Source organism: Atractosteus spatula, chromosome 4 (genome assembly GCF_055471065.1).
Source record: "Atractosteus spatula isolate fAtrSpa1 chromosome 4, fAtrSpa1.hap1, whole genome shotgun sequence".
NCBI lineage: Eukaryota > Metazoa > Chordata > Actinopteri > Semionotiformes > Lepisosteidae > Atractosteus > Atractosteus spatula.
Window position 1 is genome coordinate 69,490,646 of NC_142709.1, and position 21,955 is coordinate 69,512,600.

Genomic DNA, 21,955 nt, shown 5'->3' on the forward strand with positions numbered 1-21,955 from the left:
ACATACTAGACTGCTTAAACAGCACGGAAGCTATAGTACAAGAAATAAAACACATTGCAATCATTCAACTATCCAAACACATTTCTCACACACGACTTTGTTTAGTAGTATGAGAAACCTAGCATGCTTTCCAAAAGAAAAACATACAAGTACCAAATAAGATTACCTCCAGTTTCTCTTCTTGATGATGTTTCCCAATATGATCTCAGCTCTAGAAAGCACAAAGGACCCATTATTATAACCTAAAACATTTCAGTATTTTCTGGAACTCAGGGCTGAATATAGAATGCAGAAATATAGCACTGCAAACAGTATTTTAATTAATGTTAAAAATCTTTTACAACTAAACAAGTTTCCAAATCATGAAGGCTGATTTAGTTGATTACATTAACAAAGCACAACCTGTTAATTTTACTTCTGGTTAAATAATTGCAGTGTACCTAAACTTGTTGCATTACATTGCTTCAAAGCACTTTGATTATAAGGACATTGTGAAAAAGGACATGTATGATTTGTATAGCTCACAACTTCAGTCAGGATGCAGGTTCTTTTGAGATTCCAGTACAGGAGTTCCACATCATATCACACACATAAAGAATTAAGTAGATGATGAATTTCACCTACTTGCCAGCAGCATAAACCTCTGCAGTATCGAAGAGATTTACTCCGTTCTCATAAGCAATTGTCATTAGCCGTTCCGCCACCTGTAGAAATTAAACCTAAATGATTGCTGAACGATAGGTTCTAGTTTGCAGCTCTCCTTTTTTAAGCCAAACCTTGCTTACTGTCCTGTAACATGTTAGAAACTACTATTCTTCATCTTCATTTGATCCATTTAAATCTGTTATCCCTCTCTCACCCTGGCCTGTGGTGAGTTTCACTCAAAAGATGAAGCAAGACTGTTTGCTTTAGAATTTACTTTGGGCAGCCCAGTAATAAATTAGCATAATACTGCAAAGAATCCACAACATCAATTTATTACATTACATGTAGATTCAACAATATAAGTGAATTTGTTGTCATTGTTAATTTTTGCACTAGTTTCTCTTTGAAAGTGATAACCTTAACACAGTCTTTTTGCAGGATTGCATTAATCAAATAACACTTTCCCTCGGAGAATCTGCTTGGTGTCTTTTACTGTTCTAACAATTCATCAAGTTTTCTGGCAGATGTACGAGATTGTTGAAGGAAGGCATGAAAACTGAAGGTGGTAGCTGTTCCAAATAGATAATAAAAGATATTCCACTTTAGTGAGCCATAGAATACTAAAGAAAATATCAAGTGTAGGGAAAAAGACAAATCAGTCTTGTCAAGTTACTGAAAGAAAATGTGATATTTCATGGCTTCTGAAGCAAAACTATATCAGTGCTTATTGCACAACTTACACAATTTGCATAGCAATATTAATGTACAGTAACATAACATGCCAAAAGACAGTTTGTATGATATTGGAATATGTTATACATATTGCTTTGCAAATGTAGTGTTTTACTAGTTTCCCTATTGTAATATCATGCATAAATTATGCTGCTTTTTGGAATTAATATGTGATCAGGAAAATTCTTGGACTTTCAGTCACTGCATTAATTAACTGTGCTCTTTTCATATGGGCACACAGCATATCCTTCAGTGAAAGTTGCTTTAAACCGAAGTTGTCTTGTAAGTGTATTTCAGATACTGTTAATAAAGTACATACACTACATCTATGTACAAATATAGTTGATAAATGACCAATCCACAAACCCTGCTTAATAAGGTAATAGAAAAGACTGAATAGTGGTTTAAGTAATTTGTGTTTCCCTCAACCTCTCCTGTTATAATAAAAGTTTCTTTAGACAATTGGTTGGTACTTTAGAGACTAGAATATGTGTTTCCTAACAGTTGAGAATATCTGAGAGAAAACGACTGTATCCAAGCAGGATGGGTTAGAGAATGGAGTGGATGTAAATTCGACTATTTCCAGAATCCTTGTAAGCAAATCTAGCCCTAAGCATCAGTTGTGAGCACAGTAACACAGCAGTACCATATGGTTATGTGTGATGCATAACGTTAGAGCTTACTCTTCATATAACTCAGTTATATCAGTGCTCTTCACAAACATGATCATGAAATTCATAATGGTACTGTATATGTACTGTATATGTTTGTTGGGAGCTGAGTGGGGTTAATTATTAAACCACACAGAAATGACAGCCGTTTTTAAATTAATCTCTCTACACCAGAAAGCCCCTAATGATGACCTTGGTTAAAAAAGAGCTGTGACACATGTTTCACACCGTTAAAAACAAATTCTGGGTCACTGTATTCCAGTTGCAGCTGGGTTTTCCCTTCTGAACAGAAGGGCATTAAATAAGAATTGAAGATGCAGAAGTTATGAAAACAAAAATTGGCTTTGTGCCTATTATTTGTTGTATTTGGGTGATGAATATATGAATGCAAGCACAAGATACTGGCTCAAAAATATGATTAAGAGTGTCCAGTCTCTGAAAGTGCCTCTAGTGATGACTGAATACTCCTTAGATTATTGATATAACAGGTTACAAAAATAAAATCACCTTTTGGACTTTAAACATTTTTATTAGTTTACCAGCTCAGGAATGAATGGTTGCTGTATTTTTCAGAGTGAAACCCTTTTACAAAATAATCCAAGATTTTTTTTACAATGTGAATGTGCTTTCTAATTGTTCTCTCACCTCATCTGAAATCTGACCTCCAAAAGTCACCCAGGTTCCTGTGGGAAACATCAAAATAAAACACACTTTAACATCATTTTAAAAGACGTACAATGAGGAGTTTTAAAATAAACAAAAACAAAAGTTATTGATCTTTTTATATAAATATATCGATCTTTTTATTATAAACTACATGTATCTGAAATACATTATGGAAACAAGGTTTAGTCTATTGCATTCTTATTTCAAAGAGATTTTTATTCCTTGCTCTTATAGCATAAAGTCATAAACCAAGATAGATACAGTATCCCTTTTGGCATATTATAAAAGACAATATAAATTCCTTGTTTCAACAGACTCCGTCAAACTTCATGTCAAATATAATAACTTTACTACCAGTCCAAAGGTAATCCCCTTGCGATCTAAAAGTGATTTCAGACGTTTTTTCTTCTTTGATAAGAAAATGAAGCAAAACAGGCATGAAAATAAATATACAGTACATTTTAGTAGGTAGGAACAGAAGTAAAAGTAAATATGTTTATGTTTAAATAAAAGACAATACACTGTATAAATCCCTTATTTTAACAAACTGTGTCAAACTTCACATAAAATATGTTAATTTTACTACCAGTCCAAAGATAATCGCTTTGTCACCTAAAAGTGATTGGAATAGCCACTCCAATACAACACACTAACGTAATTTTTACCAAAGATTGGGGTGTTTTTTTCTGCTTTGATAAGAAAATAAAGCAAAGCAAACATGAAAAAATATACACTACTGTGCATTTAGTAGGTAGGAACAGAAGGAAAAGTAAATCTGTGTAAGAGTCAATCTAACCGTAAGTAATTAACAAAGTTCAATTACTAGGAGGTCAGTGGCTCTTACATTTTACGATCTGGCTTGAAGGACATTTTTACTGGCTTCCTCTGATCTAGAGCCTCCAGATTGCAATGAGGGGCAGTGAAGCATGGAGCCCAAGGAAGATGTCCTTAAAGAAGGTATAGGCTCTGAAATTTAGACCGAATGTTTAGAGCCAGGACTCGGTGTTACTATACGACAGGCCTCATAGCCTCAGGCCTGAGCCATGAAGAGGAGACAGAAAAAAATATTCGTATCCTGGAGGAGGGAGATAAATGTGAGATGTGTTTGCGTCTCCATTTTTACTGAGCAGATTGACTATGACATGATTCACACAGCTTTCTCTAAGTAAAAAAAAGACCCACGAGAGACCCAGTGACCCATAATGAACCAATTTTTGAAAACTGAACATTATTTAACCAACGAAGACTAAAATGCTTAAAATAACTGTGATGGCACAACAGTAATTTCAGTCGTTGAATAATAAAAGTACTTGCCTGACAGGCATAGTATAAGTCTAAAGGTAAAATTTGCTGTCACTAAGACAAATCTTGTTATTTCTATGGCTGGGTGGTGTGACCTGGCTACCATAAAAATATATCATTTTTAATTTCATTACTTAGAAATATTATTCTTAATATGTTATTTTTCTTCAATTATTGTCATGTGTAACCTTATTATCTGATAATACAGGATATATTTTGAGTGAAACATTTTCCCCTCTAGTTTATGTTGACCCTTTAACATAAACCCATAAAAATCTTTATTTAGCATTAATCAATGTGATAACATCTATTTAATTCTCATCCTTTGTCCCTGTATGCATTTTAAATCATATAAAGACATACTATAAGATTTTGGGTTTAAATAAAAAATGGGTAGCGACAGTGTACTGGCTATAATTTCTGGTTTGTTCTAGTTTGGTGAGAACTAAGAAGTCTTGATGTGACACATTTGGGTTGTAAGACACACTTGATGTTGGTCTAAGCCACAAGGGAAAGAGTTAATTTTATTTTTTAATACTGACCTTTTCTCTTAGAGAGTTTACAGCACAAATCTGTAGAAAAGCTTCACAAGACCAGCTGCACAAAATACCACAGATAAGGTATAAAATATGTATATAAATTCATCATGGAGAAAAGAAGAGATCTGATATTAACACATTTACATTTTGACCCCACTTGCCACAGTGTAATATTTTATCAGGAGAAAATGCCATAAAATGTATTTCTTGAACAAATCACCTGTTCAAATATATATCCTGCAATCTGAATCTGCATCTCACCATCCATGCACAGACAATTTCAGTTATGCTGAACTGGGAAATTAAGGAGCTGAAGATCCTATGACCGAAGGCATTGATGCTTGGTTGTTATCTCATGTTCTTTGCTTTACTTATATGAGAACATATATGAGAAAACTGAGAGCATGTTAAGAGAAATACATACTTTTAGCATGATATTTTATGCTAATTTACAATGAGTATTAATCTTACTCAGACATAGACACTTCACACTAACCTTATTCTTTGTTTAAGGGGCTATTTCATGATAGCTCACTGTGTCAAAGACAAAGAAAGATAACTAACTGAATGATGAAAGGAAATGATGAAAGGAGAACAGAGCTTACTTCTGATATCAGAGAATCAAGCTTCATTGATCTTTCTGTCAGGGGTTTATGGCTGAATTGTTAATTCCAGAAGGAGTCTTAACACCACTTAAGAAAGATCCTAACACAATAAGTTCTGCTGACCAAGCAGCTATCTGCTTATAGACAGATGGATCACAGGTGCAAAAACTGAATTGAAAAACATCAGCAGAAAACGAAAGGGCAGAGACTTGGCACTCCTCTGAAAAGAGCGCATCACGTTTGAGACATTTTAGGAAACGCAGCTGTAGGGTCATGAAAACAGATGAGAAACAAGCCTCAATCTATTGTGTTAATGTGTTTAGCTTTCACTGTGAATTCTTGAGTCGTACTCAGAAGAAGAAAACACAACAAAATAGGCTCCATGATAATGTACAGTTGCTGCTCTGGGACCATTGAGTGGGATTCACACTGCAGCCTCAAAGTACAAAATGCTGTAAACAAAAATTCACTGTACATCGATTTCTCCATGCTGTTTCCACCATCTGCTGCCCTGTTCTTTAAGATAGGCATTAGTGTTTCCGGTTAAAAGTCAGTGAAATGATCCTGAAGTTCATTTTATCACCATTTTAAAGGACCTTCAGGCAGTTTGTGATGAACTCCTTATGTCTTCTAAATGTTCACCTAGTATCATCATTTTGATTCAGCAAACTTCTTGCCTGCTTCTCAACATATAATTCAAGCTTGCCCTCTGGGTACCCTGTGGCCTACCAAATTAAATCTTTCAGCACACAGTGTTCTCTGGAGTTTTACTCTTATTGCGCTCACATTCTTCACCACACCTATAAAGCAATGGATCCCCTAGTTTTATCACAATTTGTGAGTTTCGCAATATTAAATACATAACAAAAAAGAACACTACATGTTGTGCACTTGTTCAAACATTGAGCAAGCTAAAGCTATATTTCTGAAATGTACTGCTGATCCATCAGTAAATACTCACATACAGTTACCTCCCTAGAGTCCACAAAGGCAATTAAATTGTGAAAATACCTTGGAACCAAATGAAAGGAGCCTGTAAAATTAATGCCATATACAATGCTGACAATTTTTAAAAATAATCAGTTGCTTCCTCTTTTCTAGACAGTATGAGCATGACTTACTCAATATGATTCGCTTTCCCTGAACCTAACGTGCGCACCCACTGAACAATGGACAAAGCAAAGAGATGCATTTCAAACAATTTACGGATGTATTAAAAATGCAATGGCAAGGTACTTACAGAAAATAGCAATTAAAATCAGATCAGACTCCCAGGATTGCAAAACCTTTCAATTCTGAAGTTGTTGTGAAATCAACAAAAGCAGACAGTGTTTGCACATAATTCTCACTTCATTCCCCCACAATACTGAAGTTAATTCAGGAGGGCTGTGTGGGTGTGATGCACTTCTGAACAACTGGTGTTACTTTCAGGCAGGAGAAGAGCCATTTGCACCATTTACCTGCTTTAAAGTATCTTGAAGGAAAACAGGGTCATAATTTTCAAAGTATACGGTGGTGTGGTGGTGCAGTTGTTAGCATTGCTCTGTCTCTCCTGTCACCCGGAATTGGATGAAGTGTTTAGAAAAAGGATGGTACAGACTGACAGAGTAGGTGCCATCAAGTAAAGTCATGTGCTGTTGGGATTCTTCTAGACTGGCAGGTTGGAATACACAGACACGCTAATTCTTTAGAAGAAGAGACAAGATCCACAGGGCTTTTTACAACAATCACCGAGTCCCAAAGGATATGTGTACATGGACGCGACATCGGTAATGTTTGGAAAAACTGTTGAGTGCTAAGCATGTATTTTCAGTTAATTCCAGGCTTCCGCCTCTCTCTTCTCCACCATGAACTCCAAAGGGACTTGCTTCAGTATTCGTGGCATCGAACAAGTAATTAATTAAGCTTTACAATAAGCTTGTATCTGACAGTACGTTATAAACAGTGGTGAAAATGGTCTGTTGGTTTTTCCCCAGGAAGTTTAATTCTATCTTTCACTCCTTTTAATTTGTGACAGAGTATCCTCACCTATTATTGTTGCATTATATACCTATGGGCATATATAAATAGCATTTCTGGCCTTCCACAAACGTTGTCTCAACCAGTTACTTTTAATAAAGAGACTGCTAAAAATGCTTGTTTTCTGGTCTAAGATCTATGATAAAAACTGTGTGCCATTCTCTCTCACTTCCTCTGTGATTGATGGTCATTTATATTATGATCGCTCTTTGCTCCAAACAGACATATGGCTTGCCTGCGGACCAGTTTGCTTTTTTGTCTGCAACTTTTACCCATGAATTATTAATTAAGTGACTGGTTCTGGCATTTATCAGAATCCTTGGGGTGACCTGGAGCGTGTGACAATTTCTCCTGCTGAAAAACAGAAATGCTAACGATCAGTTCCCGAGGAAAGATGTTTTTGATCCTATCCAGTGAGAGATAGCACCTTCCACCCTTCAGAAGGATGCTGCACATAGCAATCTGCATCCACACAAATGGTTCTGAAATGGGGAGAGCGGTCCCTGACAAAGGTCTGTGAGCTTATGCAAAAAAAGGCGTATCAGAAATATGTTTATGAGCCTTACCATACTATACCGAGCAGCCTCAAAAAATAGACAACTATCATTAAACCAGAGAAATACAGGACAGACAATAACACAGCAGGACCTGGTATGGATCTTGATCATATTGCAGGAGCTGAATGCAGACAACTACTTTTTACTGCCCGAGGGGGCAGCAGTGACATGGCCAACACACAACTTTAAACAGCAAGGGTTTGTACATAAGCACGTTAGTGTGTTGGCTAGCTGCCTGGCTGACTGATCAATCTCATGCTAATGCAGTGACACTGAGTGCACGCTGCTTTCAGATTCTCCCTCTTCATCCCACGTCCTGCTGAAGCACCTCTACACCGCAACACAAAGCATGCCCTGTAGCTTGAAGGGTTCAGGGATAATAAGTTTAATCACCGAATGTTTAACAATGCATTTTTTTTACAGGCATATGAGTTGAAAATGCTTTTTGTGGATTCTACCTTGAACTACTGTGCTCTCAAGTCCTTTTTTAATGCAAAGGGCTCTGGGGCTACAAAAGAACATATTACAGTCATGAATCACTAAAGTGTCCTGGATCTCCCTGCAACACCTCCAGTTGGAACAACTCCAGTTAGCGATTTGGAGAATTTTCAAAACACACATTTGGTAAAGTGGAGGTGACGTTTGGTCTTTAGGGAGAATTCTTCCCTGAAAGAGGAGGATATTGAAGACTTTGTTGTTAGTTTGTGATACTAGGTGGTTTTTCTTTACTAATGGGACACTTAAATCATTTTCTCCTCTTAAATAAAAAGGTGACATGATGATGTTGTGACTTCTAAGCATACTTTGCTAACTGAATAAATATAATATTCTTATTTATTTTCCATTGTAATCATAAAATATATTCAGAAAACACATCAATCTAGTCACATTTCTAATTAGTCTGTTTTATTCCTGACACTAAACCTAATCCTCACCTCATAGCATTTTGTGTATTTCTACTCAAATGTTCCCAGGTGTACAGGAAAGGTTCCTGCTTGTATATTGATGCCTTGATGGTGAAGTGGGACATGTATATATCTCACTTATCCAGCATCACTTAAGCACATTGTGAGAGGTGCTGATGGGGTCTGTTAATTTAGCCTCAAACAAAAGTTACACTAAGATGCCATAAAGCTGACTTGCTTTAGCAGCCCCAGTGGCTTAACGCTACATAATAAAAGACAAGAACAACACCCACAAACAGGATAAAGCAGACCAATGTCCACTGCATATCAAAGGACAGAACCTAGAGCAAGACAGAGTAGGACAAGAAGTAATTACTTATCAAAGAACAGGACAAGCACTCAGATTGTGAAACAAACGTTCTTCTGACTGTATATAAGAGCTGGGAAACCCTTGCAATTTGTCTGTTCTGTGGGGCAGACCCAGTGCGCGTTGTTGGACTTATTGAGCTCAATACAACTGAATCTGCACAAGACTGTGTCCTGCTCCTCTGATGAAGAATTTCCCACAACAATGGCAACACAATAAAAGTTCTCAGCTCATTTACACTCCTCAAAATGAATGAAAAAAAACTGCTCAATAATCCAAAAATGTTCTACACAATTTCTCACAACTGTCTGGTTCTGGCCTGTCACACCTGGGCCCAGAAGCACTCCAGTGCCAGGTAGCATGTGTTTCGCTATCCTTTTCTCAGAGTTTCACACCCCCGGTCTTCTGCAGCAGAATTGCTGTTTGCTGTTGGGCTGTGAGCATTATCTGTTGTGATTAGAACTGCTTCTATAAAAAGATCTTTTCCCACAGCAAGCAGAGCTGATGTGGTGCAACAAGACAATGACTCAAACTGATTTATTTGTTTGTTTGGTCCCGACCATCAGATCAGCAAAATATCTTCAGCAGAAGCGCCAACTATTTGTTACACAGAGGAAGTCGCCCTTCTGCATTATTTGAATTTTTTAAGTTTCAAAATTTTAGTCGGGAAAGTAATTTTCAAGGATAATGTTGGAAGAGGGATTGTTCCTTTGATGTCCACAAAAGAATGAGATGCTGCTTGAGTTCTTTGGAAAATCCAAGGGATTCTTTTAATCTCTTCAGGACTTTGTTAGTATATGTGTAGTTTATAATCTGTTATATAAGCAATGTGAACAGAGGGATTCAGCACAAGCATGGTCTTGGTTTCCTATAGCAGTCTATGCAGATACTTCGGCTCTCCTTCAGATGATGATTGTATCTTTCATAAACATACTTTCTATACAAAAAGGGACACCTTGAAATGTAGTCAACATTTTCAATGACCGTGTGCCTCTTGAATTACCATAGAGAAGATAAATCATTTTGAATGTCGCATATCATACGGAAACAGCTTAAACCAAAGGACCTATCTCATCTGGAACTGCGAGATCTGGTCTAAAAAAAGTGTGTATTTCTCCCTTGCAATTATCTTCAGGATGCAGTTCAGTGATTCTTTCAGGAATCCCACTGTCTATCTGATAGAATTTCTTTTTTCTCTCAACTGCCTTTCATATGTACAGTACATCTGCTGTTTGCTGCTTCACACTTGCTCCTCGCAGTTCTGTAATGACAGTTTTTTACACTGCTCATAGAAAATGAAATTTTGCACTTATAGATCCATTTAGACAGAATCTAAAAGACCATCAATTTAAATTCCCTTAGAAAACTGATTTGGATGAATGAAGATCACTAAAATGAAAGTCATAGTGGACCATCTATATATAACAAACCATTCTGAACTGTATATTTAAAACAGCAAAATATTAAATGAAACTGATATGGTTTTCAGGTCCACGGAAAGCTGAAGGGATATTTGCTCATCAAAACCATCCATTTAACTTTTGCATTGAGCATAAAAGCCTGTTAAAAGCAGGTTCCACTGAGTTCTTTAACATCTTTTAGTGACAATCGTTCATGAATTACAAAAAAGAGCAGAACGTTGACTCAAATAATGGAGCATAAGGTGGCAAAACTAGAACTTCCATGGTAAAACTGTTAATCTATCCTGAATCTTGGAAAGATTGAAGAGATTGAAGAAAGAGCTTAACACATCTAATGAAGACCAGACTATCCATTTCATACATGTATGAAGTAGACGTTTGTATATCCCATTTCATAGGTACTGTAAAGAGCTGTGGTAAGTGCATACACAAGACTCCCAAATCCAGCCTGTTGTGCCTTTTAGTTTAATGAAGCCTTCTGTTCTCATGCTGGCTTTTAAATCAGAAGGGGACTTTTTTGGCCATTACTATGGCGACTTTAACAGTAATGAATCAAGCATAATAAATGATCATCTACTCACAAATAGCACAATTACAAAACATATTTCATATTAGTCACCAAGAACAAATTGGCACCTTTTGTCTTGTTGCGTACTTACTCAAAATCCTTACTGCAATTTTTCCCTTTCATTGACATATTAATTAGTCCTATCAGACAACTTCTAAACTTTCTGCAAATTTAAGAGTTCACAGATTTTTATGACTTTTTAAATGAATTGCTTAGGTGGCACCTCAGACTCATCAATTCGAACAGACAATTAATTGTTTGTATAATTTATAGATGTGGCCATACTGGGATCACTTCAGGTTTTCATTAACATTCACCTAACTAATTGTGGAGGTCTTTATCGTAAAGCTCTTTGGGATGACTCATATGCAATAAACAATATAAATGCATTTCAACTTGGGAAACTGGCATTATAGCCTTTCTCATTTTCTCTTTCAATACTATTGAAGAACATGTGGAGGTTCATCATTTTGCACCGATAATGAAGGGTAGAATTAGAATAAAAGAACTATGGAAAAAGTGGAAAAAGAGTTTTAAAAAAGCTTTTTCTTAGTTTTCGGTTTTACTGGCGCAGCCGTATATATTGAGCTTCAATATGCCCCAGTTTTATGTGTTTTCTGAAATGCAGCTGCTGAATTTGCTGATTTGCTTTGCTCTAGAGATCTCACTAGACCTTTTATAAACAATGCAGATGTCAAATTCAGATTAGCCAGTTACAGGCAGGAGCAGAGAAAGAACAACAAATTTACAAGCCCGATAAACGTCCAATGTGTTTTTTCCTAAGAGTTATTTGTTTGAATCAAAACAGTGAAAGAAGGGGAATAACAAATTTAACAATTGTCATTCTAAGGGTTAAAAAGACAAACAGAGGCAAAACTGTGTTTTTCATTTCCAAACCCTTCTAACTAATGACTTCTGCTCATTAGGAAAGTAGCATTGTTTCTGTTACAAGTATATTTTTCTGTGTTGATGCTTTACGGTTTGACCAGGTGGTGACACCTAAAGATAAAAAAAATTAAACTTTTGCCAATCAGTGTGTTCCTTTATTGTGTCCCTTTATTGCTGTGCAGAACCCATGTTGATATGCTCAGCACAATAAGAAATAGATAATAAAGAATGAAATAAAATGTTTCCTATAACCTTTACTCTAGTTTCCTCCCACAGTCCAAAGACATACTGGTAGGTTAATTGGCTTCTGTAAATTGGCTCTGGTGTGAGTGTGTGCGTGTTTTTGTCTGTGTGTGCTCCGAGATGGACGAGTGTCCCACCCAGAGTGTATCCATCATCTCCTGGGACAGGCTCCAGGCCACCATAATGCTGAATTGGCTGTTGAAAGTGATGCGATGATGTGATATAAACTTTAATAAAAAAATAACAAAGTGAGACTTTTGGTTTTTACTGGCATGATTAAGCAGGTGATTTCATTACAATTCTGATTCACTGTTATTAGAATTGTATATTGCACATAATAAAAGACAGCTATCACATAAGCCCACAAGTGTGAGGTAGATAACCACTGATGCACATCTTCAAACTCCGGCTTCCAAGCAACATGAACATTCATTATTATGTAAACCTACTACTGAGTGCAACATTGGGTGGAAAACACAGTTTAAAGAAGCTGCTTCTGAAAAAGACTTGGGTATTTACAGTATTTTGACACATCTTTTATATAATCTAGATAATGCAGGAAACAACAAAAAGTCATACGAAAGTAGAAGATGTATTGTTAAGAGTGCAGATTTTAAATCAAAGAATGTCATATAAAAATTCATAACATAGTGTAAAATTTGGGGGTTAAAAATTACAATAGAGATGTTGTAGTTCTGGAATCATTCCTGATGAGTGACCAGATACATTCCAGTCTTAAAGGAATGTCCTTCACTGACAGGCTAGCAAAAACAGATCTTTTACAGTGTAGAATAGAAAGGACTACAAGAGGAGCAGTGGAAGAGACACATCTGTACACAGAGGGTTGTAAGAGTCCCAGTCATGCTATGTCAAAGCTGAATACCATATTGAACAGCTAAATCAGATCCATACTGTAGATCACTTAGCTACTAGCAAACAAACAAAGTAATTAAGAACCTCTCATTTGTAACCTTTCTAATCTTTTTGTTCTTATATGTAATAGATATGCTTTTGTGAAGATTCTTTTGATGAATTGAGATTTTCACTTCACTCTTTTCTTTTCAGTCTATGAACAGTTAGTATCTAGGAAGTACATTTACTTACCAAGACCTAAACACGACACTCTGAGCCCTGATTTCCCCAGGTTCCTGAAAAGAAAGAAATTAGAGCTGATTAAGAATGGATCAACATCCTTGGCCTACAGTGTACTGCTAGGCTACTTAAAGATTCAAAATATACAGCAAAACCTGTTAACTATAGGATCTATAAGAGAGTAAAAAAACAATTCCACTGTAATTATCATGAAGTAGGTGTTCTTGCTGTTTTTATTATTCACGGAAAATCAATTTGAACATCTTATTTGATATAATGCTTTTGAGTTAGCAAAAACAGCTTGAGTCCACCATACTAAAGCTCTTACCATACTACATACTACAGCTCTTTTACATGTTGTGGCACTGTGTTAGCTGCCATGCCTCTCTTGTAAATGGAGTTATATTTACAATGAATGTCAGAAAATGTACCATACTTATTTAAGAGCATAGTTACAGGATAGATAGGTCTGATTCCAAATGGCTGTCCTGCATTCTTCCAGTAACAGCCTATACTAATCGATTTTAGTTTTGGTAATTACAGTATATCTGTGATCCCATTACTGACACAAAATGTCAGTTGACATTTTGACATTTGACAATTCAAGGGCGCATGAGTCCTGCAGACGCTTGAAAGGCCCTGATTATCCGTCCCAGATCCCAGGTTGTGATTGATTAAACTAAGAGCAAATCTCTCTCTTAAATTAAGGGGTTCAATAGCACCTTGTTCAGAATGAGTTCTGTGTACTGTTGATGATGATTATCATTCCACAAGGGTATGTTCTGTATGCAGTCAAGTCAGTGCACACTGAATAATGTGCTTTCAGACCTTTAATATACTGTCACCTCATCTCATATAACTAGACTACACTGGAGTTTTTATAGCGGCTCTAAATTTATGTCAATCAGATAAAGCTGTCTGGCAAATAATTCCGAAGTCCATTCGAATTTCATGATAATGGGAAAATTGGAGGTAAGAACTTTCAACAAGGATACGAGAAATATGATGACGTTTTTTCTGGTTTAAAACGTATAATGTTTAAAGTGAAATCACCTTTTTTTAGCCAGTGCTAAACTACAGCGTAATGAAGCAGAAAGAACTGTGTAATTTAACCTTTTTGAAAATTCAGTATTCAAATTTGGTCCTAGGTACAGGTTATTACATTCCACAGCCATGCCTCAGCTCCATGCTTCTCAGATCTGACTCAATGAAAAGTTCATCGCTCTTTAACATAGCCCAAGAGAAGCCCTGTTCTCCCCAAACACAAACAGAAAGCCAACCACAGGGAATAAGCGGCTCAGAGAACAAAATTATTCTTGATGTTTGCAGCAAAACATTTGTTTATCTCTGAAGTGATAGCCATTGTGCTCAAGCGATTTGAAAGTTGTAGTAATTCAGTCGACTGTTGCATGAAATGTCTTTGGAATGATAACATGTAATTAGCTGTGAAGTTTCACTGTTGATTAGGCAAACCTCAGAGGGAGCTTGATGCCATTTTAATGCTCCAATAAGTAACCAATTAACAATGTCATTAACCATACATTAACTGTACAAATGAGGCAGTAACACATCTGCGCACTGACTTATGTTAGATGGCAACAGGGGAATTTTGGAGCAATTGCACTGCATGACATGAAAGGTGGAGAAAATCAGCTTGTATTTTTTACTTAAAGGATTAGAGGAGCTGTTGCGACGCAATGAACTGTACAATCGTCAATTAGGTCTTATTGCATACCCACCCGAATCAGAAACTCCAACCGTAATATTACCCCATTACGAATGTAGGATCTTTTGACAGGCTGTAAGCTCCACTGTTTTTCACCTTTAGCACAACGTAACAAGACCAGTCATTTGATCAGTCATTTCCCAAAGTTGTCTCTCCCCTCCACCTCCTCCTAAGGCCTTGTCTTAAGAGTGATAATGTGTAGCTATAAGAAATACATGATATCCAGGCTGAGCCACTCAGAATTCGCTGCATTAACAGAAGGAAAGAAAGTCCTTTCAAATGCTTCTGGGAGCATTATTAAGCTACTTTTGACAGGGGAGAGCATGGAACGTCTTTTTCCAGCTTTTAGTTTTTTAACTGCTTGCTGTGTGGTTGACAGTTAAAAAGCTTTTCTTGTTTTAGCAGATAAAAGTAAATTTATTTTCTTTGTCTGATCTCTCGTTGCCTTATAGTAGTAGCAGTTTCAAGTATTTTCGATTTGGACAGTTCTGAGATCATTTTCAGTGACTGTTGATTGTGTTTCCTCAACAATTGCAGGAACACTCAACTTTAAAATGAGAGTCTGCAATGTAGCGTAATTGTCCTTTTCCCAAAAAATATTTCAAAGTTCACAGCATATATATCATAATGGACTGTATCGGTCTTGCTACAGTACCTTTGTTCTGCTTAGCCCTGTTTTATATTCCTATTATCTCTGCTTTAGAAATGACCAGGCTCTCTGATAACAGAGAAGCATAAAAAATGTAACAAATACAATTGATTCTGATACGTTTGTTGAATTTTAAATGTAAAAAATGTTTCTGGGTGGAAATTCAGATTGACACCCAAAGAAGGCTCCACAGCCGAAACATTGTGTTTCTTTTCTTCTCTTTTCAGCATGGAATTAATCTTTACTTGTTCTTTTGCAGCCTGTGCATGCTGACGCAGCTCCCTACTTGAACACGCTTAAATTTAGTTTGTTGAAAAATGATAGTAACAAAAAGTTAAAAGGAGACAATACATTTCCATCTTCTGACACATAATTTGTTTTTTTTTGCTGTTATTTCCTCGAAACTTCAGTACAGTTAACATTAATTTCCCAATGTTTTTTTCATTGCCTTGTGACATATACTATTTGACATCTGAAATCTAATCTGTCATTATCTTGCATGTCAAACTGTGGAGTTATTCAAGATGACTGATGTGCATGACAGCTTTTACTCAACAGTTTAAGTCAGTTAGCATAATCCTAATTCATAGATCCTTAATGAAGAACACTGCCCTAGATTTATTTCAAAATACTGAATTAAAGTGAAATAAGTAATATGTAAAAAGGGAATGGACACAGACAAAGTCAAGACATACCAGAATATATCCCTGGGTTTCTTCTCAACAGAGAACAAAGTTTTTTTTTTACAAAATAAAGAATGAATTCTGAAAATTGGGTAAAGTTGTCTCTGAGTTCTCAGGGGATGGTGGGATAAGAAAACACATCCTAAAGCTGAATGCATTAAACACTATTTTCTACATGGCTAGTTTTAGGAACCAATTTATATAAAACCATTCCTTGAGGAAAATGTCCGCAATACAACAACGCTATCCTGCTGACATAAAGTTGTTAAGCGCACCTTTTGTATTATAAAAAGCACTCTTTTCATAGTTTCAATTCGTATTTAAGGGGAGCAACAGAGCAGAACAAATTCTAAATGTTAAAATTAAGAGTTACTGTATTTTGTGAATAATTCAACCATGCACTATGATTTTATGTGCCACGCTCTTGGAAGGGCATTTCTCAGAATCAGCTTGACTTATGTTCCAGCTCAGAGAAACCGGACAAGAGGATGAAAACTCCATACTCCCCAAATAGTATGGATCAGTTCAAGATCAGTTTGCATAGGATTCCCAAAGTTTTCCCAGTTCTCTTGTTCCATGCATCGACACTGTTTTGCCATGGTTTTCCACTGTTTTTATGATGTTTAATGACACCTCTCCATGCTCCACAACTTTAATGTGCTTTATTTCACTTTAGTCCTGGATAAATGTTTATTAGAGTCTATACATTTATCAATGTTAAGAAGACAGAGACACGGGGCACATTTCAGCCTTACAGTGTCAAAGGACACTTTAGTCCTACTAGCAGTGTGTCTTTTGGAGTGATTTTAAGCCTTATTTCCATAATTGTAACGTACTCAGACAGGAATTTGGTGTGAACAGCCTAGGATTAACTATACAATAAGCAGAGGACTGCATTCTAATTATATATTCCCCTTAAATAACTGCAAAATGTACTAGTCATACATTTTTTAGAACAACAAAGAAGTAAAGTTCATTTTAACTATTTTTGTACCATGTTTGTTAACCAGTGCAGTTAAAATGAGGAATTCTCAACTTTCCTGTCATTGTTTTTGTCAGCCTAATCATTCCAATTTTACTTCTATCATTGGAACTTTTTTTACTTTTCTTCAGAAAGACAACAAACAAAACCTGGCGTTTGATTGGAAAATGCAAACAATGTCTCCACAATGATGGAAATACACCAGAGACTCTTTTAATATATATAACTATACCAGTTATTAGTTGTAAGTTAGTGTAGGACTCAAAATATATACTGTACAACAATAGAATCACAGAGAGAACTAAACCTGTAAGGGTAAAAAAATCTAAAATAGAAAACTGATTCACTCTGTTAACTTCTAGTTCAAAGCAGAACTGCTTCTGAGTAGCCTGCTGTTCCCCTTTTTCTAAGAACTGTCTATCTCAACTCTCATTTCTCATCAAAAGGAAGGTGGTTTATATATTTCTAAACACTGCTCACCCTTTTGTTTATCATAGCCTTGAAGAAAAGCTTTAATTCCCTCAGGACTGTGATGTTAATGTTGTTGTATTGCAGTAATTTAGCTGTTTGGCAATGAACAGGACAGCTGATAACCACCACATCAGTTTAAATTGGCCTTGTAAAACACCACAGCATTTTCACAAATGTAGGGCACAGAGATTAACACACATGACTTACACCATTCAGTGTACAAACAAGCACATAAACCACGATGACATAACCAGGTTTGCTATTGGTCGTGTTGAAGTAATGATTATTTCATTTTTTTGTTGTGCTTTTGTGTGGTACTGGCCTTACAATCCAACATTTTTGTGCCTGCCTTGTATTTTTTTACTGTGTTTGTTACATTTGCATGTAACATTTCTTTCTTTCAGCACCATGTTTTAATGTTAAGTATGATCAACTTCCTCTGCAAGTAAGGAAGGAATTTGGGCTATTTGCCTTTTGCTATTTTCCATGGCAGAGGCTATCTATATACAGCGGCTATATAGCCACAACGGATTATATTTGAATAAGATGAGCAGCCAGTTGGCCTGGAGCAAGGATCAACACAGAAATTCAAAAGCATTTAAAGTAAAATAGAAGGGAGGAGAATCCAGGAAGCATCTGCAAGGGACGTACACAGAGAGCAGAGACAGAGAGAGAAGCCAGAGGAAAAAAACAAAACAAAATGTCAGAGGACTAGGAGATTAAGCGCTGAGATCTAAATGCCAGGAGCATTAGAAACAAAATGCAAAACACAGAAGCTACTGCATTAGCACATGAGGTTACTGGAATCACAGAAACATAGTTAACAAGTAATAATGGGTACAAGTGCAACACTAATGGATGCATTGCATTCCCGAAGGACAGGAATGATGAAAGTCGAGAGTCTCAGAAACTACATGGTTCAAACTTTAGAAAGTTTGTTTAAAAATATTCAGAAGCCATAATGTTAGGAGCCTGCTGCAGACCACCAACTTCAGATATTAATTATAATGCAGTCTTACATAATGAAATCCAGAATAAATGTGTGAGAGAAGAACATTTTTGTAATGGGAGATTGTAATTTTTCTCTAACAGACTGGGTAAAGCCATTAGGGACACAAGCAGGGGAAATTGAAGTGGCAAACATGGTTGATTCCCTTACAGATCTAGTGTTTTCAAGGAATCAGGAGAGTGTAAGGAAAAAAGAGGTGAGAAAACTACGAGAAAAACTGTGATCATAGTGTGGTATGCTTTGAAGTTGAAAACAAGGGTTTATAATTCCAGGACTGTGAACTGAAGAGGAACAGAATGGATATGGAATCAGTTCAGAATGAATATAGTGTATAATAGTATAGTGTACGTATAGGAACAAGTAAAAATTTATTCCATGCTGAAAAGAGAAGAAAAGAAACACAACTGTGTGTGTGTGAACCTGAAGTTGTGTTTCTTTTCTTCTTTTTTTTCAGCATGAAATAAACCTTTACTTGTTCCTTTGCAAGTTCCTATGTGTGCTGATGCAGCTCCCTACCTGAACTGCTTTAGTACGTACATCAAAGTCTAGAAAGCAGTGTCGTAATGATTTAATTCATTCGTCCTTTATTATCAGAAAGTTGATAAGTTTTGGTAAAGGTTGAGGTAATCCAGAGCCCATCCAGGAAGGATAGGGTATTAAATACCTGTGTCTGAAACAGAGCACTTGTCCATCACAGGGCATGCACACCTACTGTAATTAGAGGACACCAGAGCACACAGAGATGACCCACAGTTTCAGAGAGGGAGTACCACTCCAAACTCCACACAGAGGACATTAGAATCTGGAATTGAAGCCTTGACCGCATGTACTGGGAGCAAAGAAGGAACAAGCCTCCACACTGCCAATTAAACAAATCAGTTCATTAATATAAGCATTATTTAATTCATTAAATAAGCATTAAATATAAGCAGGGTGTGTGAAAAAGGACAGATCAAGTTAAAGTCATGGAACATAATTGACTGCAGTCACAGGTACAAAATTATATACTCTCACACAAAAAAAACCAAAAACCCAAAAAACAAAATAAAAACATCAAAGCTTCTTTAGCAGCTCTCAGAGATGTCTAAAAAAGGAAGAACCTCTTATTTGTGCCTTTATGAGGATTTAATGTTCTCCTTAGGCATGCACAGATACTTGGGCTGTGAACGGTAGTTAATCTCCTGACAAGTCTTTGAAGCTTCCACCTCCAGCAGCTTGTTTACAAAATGCTCTTATTCTGGCTAATAGAGTCATGACATCTTGACACCATGTTCCTTTTTTTTCTTCAAACTTGGAATCATTCTCTTATCCCCCATCGTAGAAGCGCTAATCATTATTCAGCTCGGCTCAGCGCGACAGCCGTCCTCATACAGGCAGGGGAACTGGGGAAGGGGTCCGCTTGAGCTTTTCTGAGGATGGAAGTGCACACCCCAGAGTTTCCACTTCCTCTGTGGGACAGCTAGCGTGTCTGGGAGTAGCGAGGTGCCTCTCAAACGCCCGGAACGACCCAGAGGTCGAGACTCTGCCTGACACGCCAGCCCAGCTCGGACTGCGTTCGGCCTGTTGTGTGTCACCAGCTGAAGCTCACAGAAGGATAATGGGTCGTGCACACTGGATGTGAACCACATGAGACACCGAATTTGGGTCAGAGAGATAATGCATGCTGGTAGTGAAGCAAACAATGTAAATATTAGGCTACTGAATTTACAAAAAAATGACAACAAGAGTTAGATATGAAACGAAAAGCCCTTCTCCTTCTCATTCTTTTACAGACACACACACAGTAAAACAGCATGAGTACTCCAGTACTCTATACACTTTGAATGTATATGTTACATTTCAGGAAGAGTCTCATAATCACTGGTGATTAACACTTGTCTTTGTGAAGCATAGATCTTCTTCAGAAAAAAATAAAGGTTAATTTTCAGTGAAGACAAATTAGAAGGCATTTGTTTTACTATGTTTTACTATGAACATAAGCATGTCCATCAGCCGCACTGAGGCCTATCTTCTAAAACACTACATGTACAGTATATTCATCATGATACTGTATATGTGACCAGTAGTATTTCCCATCACCTATATTGAGCATTTAGATTACCTCACACCACAGAGTACGATGGGAATTACCCTGCAGAAATAAAACAAAAACTAAAGACATTCATCTTTTGGAACTCTGTAGTAGTATATAAAATAAATACAAATGCATAAAATGGGGATTATTATGACCTTGTTGAAAAAACAAGGTGAGATTTTGAATATTAATATAAACTCATACAACTAGCAAAAAAAAATTGTAATTATGCTGCATATAATTGGTGTGACCTATTTTTATAGCTATTAATCTGCTTAATAGAGAAATATTGCTCTAAGTCCCTGAAGAAGAATCTCAGGAGTGCAGGTACAGACTTTAAGGAGAACCTGAGACATGCAGATTGAGGCTGCACGTCAGAGACAATATAAGATTTCACAATGAAAACTCAGTTATACATTATTTTTTTTACTTTTCCATTTTACTTTAAATGGGATCACTGCTTCTAGTTCCGTACACTGCCAGTGGGTGGATAAGACAAATTCTTCTCATTTCAGTGATGAAAGCCTTCTAAGATTTCCAAGGCTTCTAAGACTGACTTTTTAAATGTTATTTTTCCATGTTTTAATTATTAAATGAATGGGTTTTAAAGAGCATGCCCATAGGTACAGTACTCAGGAAGTTTTAATACCTTATAAGCACCAAATATGCATCATCTCGGAACAGAAAACCAAAACTAAAGTCATCAAATTAGCATTGTTTTTCCCGGAGAGGGTGCTGAAATACATCCCTTCTACACATTAAAGGGACCAAATCAAACATTCTTATTTACAATGTTCCCATCTACAGTGCCTCTGCCTGCTAAAGGAGGCTACAAAATTGATTTTTTTTAAAATAAGACTTAATATTACTCATGGAGAGCATGCATTTCAAAGATTTCTGTATTTACTGATGCAAAAATACCTCATCATAATAGGCCACAGACTTTAAAAGCCTTTTCTCTGTACAGTATATATACCTTATAATCAGTGTCTCGCTTGGAAGGATAAGCAGTTCTTGAAACAGTGCAGTCCCATAATTCTACAAGACTAAGTCCTTTTAAAACAATTCCAGAAGTTAAACCTATAAGTGGTTACTTTTCTCTCTCCGTCCATTTCTTAACTGCTTTGTCCAGTACAGGGAC

The 21,955-nt window shown here is 36.5% G+C and overlaps 1 protein-coding gene across 3 annotated transcripts in view; it reads right to left on the reverse strand.

Moving 5' to 3' along the window:
• The window catches only part of kcnab1a (potassium voltage-gated channel subfamily A regulatory beta subunit 1a), a 90,027-nt gene that overhangs the window by 19,463 nt on the left and 48,609 nt on the right, over nt 1-21,955 (reverse strand). For all 3 annotated transcript variants that reach the window (XM_088913075.1, XM_088913076.1, XM_088913077.1), the window contains exons 2-5: nt 13,233-13,276; nt 2,694-2,731; nt 625-704; nt 167-211 (exon numbers count right to left, since the gene is read on the reverse strand). In XM_088913075.1, coding sequence (XP_088769201.1) covers nt 167-211; nt 625-704; nt 2,694-2,731; nt 13,233-13,276 — 207 coding nt within the window. The remainder of the gene's footprint in view (nt 1-166; nt 212-624; nt 705-2,693; nt 2,732-13,232; nt 13,277-21,955) is intronic.